The 5,114-nt window shown below is 31.2% G+C and overlaps 1 protein-coding gene across 3 annotated transcripts in view; it reads right to left on the reverse strand.

The window, feature by feature from the left end:
- Positions 1 to 251: 251 nt before the first annotated feature.
- The window catches only part of LOC106464897 (meteorin-like protein), a 29,244-nt gene continuing 24,381 nt past the window's right edge, over positions 252 to 5,114 (reverse strand). For all 3 annotated transcript variants that reach the window (XM_022392700.1, XM_022392699.1, XM_022392698.1), the window contains exon 5: positions 252 to 1,022. In XM_022392700.1, coding sequence (XP_022248408.1) covers positions 697 to 1,022 — 326 coding nt within the window. In that variant the 3' untranslated portion in view covers positions 252 to 696. The remainder of the gene's footprint in view (positions 1,023 to 5,114) is intronic.

Raw genomic sequence — 5,114 nt, forward strand, 5'->3', positions numbered from 1 at the left:
TATTTATCTTTACGAAGAAGAAGCAGATGTGTGTGTTAATATTATAAACATCTATTTGATTACGAAATTGCATAAAAATCCTCATTTGTCTATTCCTTATGTTTTCGTCATGTTTTTGGTTAACGGTATAAACACTTCATTAGAAAATTATTTTATGAAGTTTAAATTTAAAATTGTCTTTTTTTTCCATAAAATTATTCGCTTTCCAGTACTTGATTTTATTTTACAACGAAATGTAACTCACGAACGAGTTATGAACACATTTTTATTTTAAGATTCATTTCACGTTATATTCCACTCTCTAGTCTAGAATTCAAGCTTATTTGTTTTGAATGACGAGGGAAACTGTGATTTAATCGAGTCCCTAAATCACCAAATAAGTCTGTATGGAAATAATTTTCATTTTCATAACTGGATCAGCACCAATAACAACCATGATAGGCTGATATGTAGAAAAACATTGCAGGGACAACAACCATCCAAAAATCATCAGTTGCTAACTGCTCATTGGTTATTTTGAAAAAAAAAATTAATTTTCACTTTTTTCTTGTTATATAAATCTTCTTCTAATAATAGCAGAAACAATAAGAAAAGTTTTCAGTTTGAACTTCACTTTAGGTGGGATTTTTGTTACTCCTAATGGATATAAGGGCACACTGATTGTACAGTAAAATATGTTTTAATTATTAGGCTCTTTTATTCCAATATACATTGGTTTTTACCCTCTTCTAAGACTTTCCTTCTAACCTTCCTCCATTCTGCTAACCTTGGAGCGCAATGCAGGATAGGATTCCCCAGCTTCCATCTACCCATAAATAAGAATTCCTCGTAGCTGGGCTTTGAGCCACACTTCAAAGGCCTGTAGAGACGAGCTTGTTGGATAACAGTGCTATCTGTGTTGTGTGTAACTTTAGAAAGTACCGACTTCTGACTGTCTCTGTACATCCGGGTTACTTGAACTGTCAGCTCTGACCATTGGAGATCATTTCGGTGGACAATGGTGTTTATTAATCCTTCAAACACTGTAAAAAGTGGTGCACAATTTTACGTAACTTCATCAAGATTAACTCACAAATATATAATCACGATTTTAACACTAATTATCAGGTGCTAGTATTATATATACATGGCTATATAGAAAGATATCTATTAATATAAAAATATATTTTAAGGTACATAGATAAACAATTCTGAATATTAATATATATATAAATGAATTCTATGAATTTTTAAACATTCATCAGTATAAAAATCATTATAAGATATTTTAGCCAAAACTGTAGCAAAAACAATAAACAAATAAAACAACAAAATTATATTAATCTTAGTCAACAACATTAGATATGTTTATCCCATGACTTGTGACCTCCATTTAACTTCCATGTAAGCATAAACTTCGTTGAGACTCTTCGTATGTTTTCATTTAGGCCTGGCTGTCAGTTTAGTTACGGTTCGTTGAAATGGTTCAGTGCTAGGCCTAAAAACACACGTGCAACGTCAGCCACCGGCATAAGGATCACTGCATGAGAAAGTTTAGAGTAAATGCCAGCCATGAAGGTTGTTAGGTTTTCAAGGACGGGGATAAAACTGAATTACTGGAAATAGACAAGAATGACTGTGAATCCGAAAATAATAACCTATTCTCCGTTATCTGACATATTCCAGTGATGAACTGATAAATACTAAATGACCAGCAGTCAAAAGGTTAATTAGTTTGTTTTATGATTTTATAAATAACTGGTTCAAGCTGAAGCATTCCTAAGTTTCTCTCTTGTTTGATAATATGATCATTAATTATTACTGATTAAGTTAGATTATCACTAAGTTATATTTTTTAACCTTCCCAATTAAATATTTAACCTGACTGAATGATATAATTGGAAAATGTTCGGTTTGAACGAAAATGTCAGCTTAGTTACGTTTCGTTGAAACGGTCCAATGCCAAACGTGTATCGTCAACCGCCAGCGTAACTAACTATCAATACATGAAAATGTTTAGGGTAAATGCAAACCATGAAGATTATAGGTTTTGAAGGGCGGGAAATACATTGGTTTACTGGAAAACGTTTCGAGTTTTCATTTCCAGAAAGCAAGAGAATTTATTACACTGAAAACCTACAAAAAAAAAAGACGTTCTTTTTGTTATTGATTTTTTTTAAATTTCTGTTCTTGGTGTTAGGTTAAATTTAAGGTTTTGACAATAAAATAATAGCAGAACTCGCTCACCCTCCGGTGGCTCAGCGGTAAGTTAGGGGCCTTATAACGCAAAAATTGGGTTTTGATACTCGTGGCGAGCGGATAGCCCACTGTGTAGCTTTGTGCTTTACAACAAACAAACACAAAAAAATCTTCGCAAATCGTAAAAAAAAAGGAAATATGGCGCTCGTCACTGGTATTATACGTTTCAAGCATAGACGCCTCTGATTTTGATCTACTGACAACAGGAACCAGCAGCGACTGTCACAGGGCCTGACTCTTTGAATCAAACAACTGTCACTTTTGAAACGACCACAGCAGAAAGTACGGAGCATGTTCGGCGACATCACGACTAGAACCCTGAAGTCTTCGATACGTAGCCCTTGCTCTTAAAAATTAATGTATGCTGAACGTCATGGAGCTGAAACATATTGTATACAAATTATGTTTCTCGATAATATCTGTTAAAAAGATTTGTAAATGTAAAAATTATAGAGAAGGGAAAGCCTTCTACTCATATCTAAGATTAAGAGGACTACTAGCTTGCTGGATCGCCAGTTCTTTTGAATAATGATCAGCTTAACATGAACCACAATAGTGAATCGCAAGGGGTTGGACAAAACCTTAGTAGAACGTTCGGACAAGAAAGCAACTTAAACAGTAAAGATTCAGTTCAAACAACACTTTAAAACATTTACTATTGACTGTGAAGGCTGTACACATATAAAAGTGCACAAAAAAAAAAAGAACGCATGTTAGACTTAAAAGGAAAAGAAAATCCACTCAAAACATCTTATTATTATTATTATTCTCATGCTAGCCTACAACAAAAACGGCTTGCTATATTGCACCCAAACCTTTTGTAGAATACTAAATAAGGCACTGCGAAGGTCATAGGGGTATTGAACAGTCGATGTGTTTCTTCTATATTTGACATAAGCTAAAAATATCATAATTCTATTGTAAAACATGTTATCATTATCCCTTGAAGTTAGCTATTGTACAAACATATGGTGTTCCTTTAAAAAACTTAAGTACAGGGTGAAACAGGAATTACTAGCCAATAACAGATAACATTAGATGACTGTAACATGTAGATACTCTATGCTTTGTACACTATAGAATCGGTGTCAGCCCCTAAATTATGTATGAAGTGAAGGAGTAAAAAAAAAATCAATACATGTAATATTGAATTTTATTATACACATTCGTAGAATAATTACTATAAAACACATGAAAGTTTATTTAAATCGATGTTTTAGACATATGTGTTTTATTTGAAAAGGCTGCTTTTCTACTGGTAAAATTTTATACTCGCTTAGTGGGGGTTGTGTCTTAGTCTAGGTAAATATTTGCTAATTGCTCTGCATTGCATATAGAGAATTTAGTTACACCGGAAATATAAATGCTCACTATATTCTCAAACAAATTTCTATGACAATCTCAGCTGCAGCTTAAGATTTTACAACTCGAACTAATGAGATCAAATAGTCAATGGCTACAGTAAATCATCATGCACCGTATCAGCTAGCTACTAGCCATGTTTATTATCATTACAATGTATAAAGTAGGCTACCATATCAAGTAATCCTTTGCCAATTATTTGGAGGAAAAAAACAGCAAAGAAGATGAATAAAAAATTGGAATTTTAAACATCTGCAACTAGGGTTCGTAAAAAAAATAAAGAAACAAGGCTGGAGATACTGTAGAAATTATTTACTCAAAACTACAAACCCTACTTTGACTCCACCAAATGTAATCCTACGTAACAGCATTGAGTCAAAATAGGGGTTTGTAGTTTGAGTAAATAATGTCTACAGTATCTCTAGCCTTGTTTCCTTACTTTTTTTCCAATCCCCATTTGCAGGTTTTTAAATTTACAATTTTTTTACTTATCTTGTATTCACATGACAAGTGTAAATACGCTTCGTACGGTATTAATTGCAGGCCAAGGAAGTTCATAGCTGAGCACTTAAAGGTTTTTCATTTGTTGTTATTTTTGTTTGTTTTTTGGATGAGCGAGACATATTTCAGTATTTTGACTAGTAAAGTGTTATATAGTAATAAGTGTTATATAGTAATATATATTATCATTATTGTTGGTCCCATATTATAAGTGTTATATAGTAATAAGTGTTATATAGTAAAGTGTTATATAGTAATAAGTTTTATATAGTAATATCTGTTATTATCATTATTGTTGGTCCCATATTATAAGTGTTATATAGTAATATATATTATATAGTAATAAGTGTTACATAGTAATATATATTATCATTATTGTTGGTCCCATATTATAAGTGTTATATAGTAATAAGTGTTATATAGTAATATATGTTGTCATCAGATTGTTGGTCCCATATTATAAGTGTTATATAGTAATAAGTGTTATATAGTAACATATATTATCACCAGATTGTTGGTCCCATATTATAAGTGTTATATAGTAATATATATTATCATCAGATAGTTGGTCCCATATTATAAGTGTTATATAGTAATATATATTATCATCAGATCGTTGGTCCCATATTATAAGTGTTATATAGTAATATATGTTAATATCAGATTGTTGGTCCCATATTATAAGTGTTATATAGTAATATATGTTATTATCAGATTGTTGGTCTCATATTATAAGTGTTATATAGTAATATATATTATTATCAGATTGTTGGTCTCATATTATAAGTGTTATATAGTAATATATATTATCATCGGATTGTTGGTCCCATATTATAAGTGTTATATAGTAATATATGTTATTATCAGATTGTTGGTCCCATATTATAAGTGTTATATAGTAATATATGTTATCATCAGATCGTTGGTCCCATATTATAAGTGTTATATAGTAATATATGTTATATCAGATTGTTGGTCCCATATTATAAGTGTTATATAGTAATATATGTTAT

This window comes from Limulus polyphemus, unplaced genomic scaffold, assembly GCF_000517525.1.
Source record: "Limulus polyphemus unplaced genomic scaffold, Limulus_polyphemus-2.1.2 Scaffold1773, whole genome shotgun sequence".
NCBI lineage: Eukaryota > Metazoa > Arthropoda > Merostomata > Xiphosura > Limulidae > Limulus > Limulus polyphemus.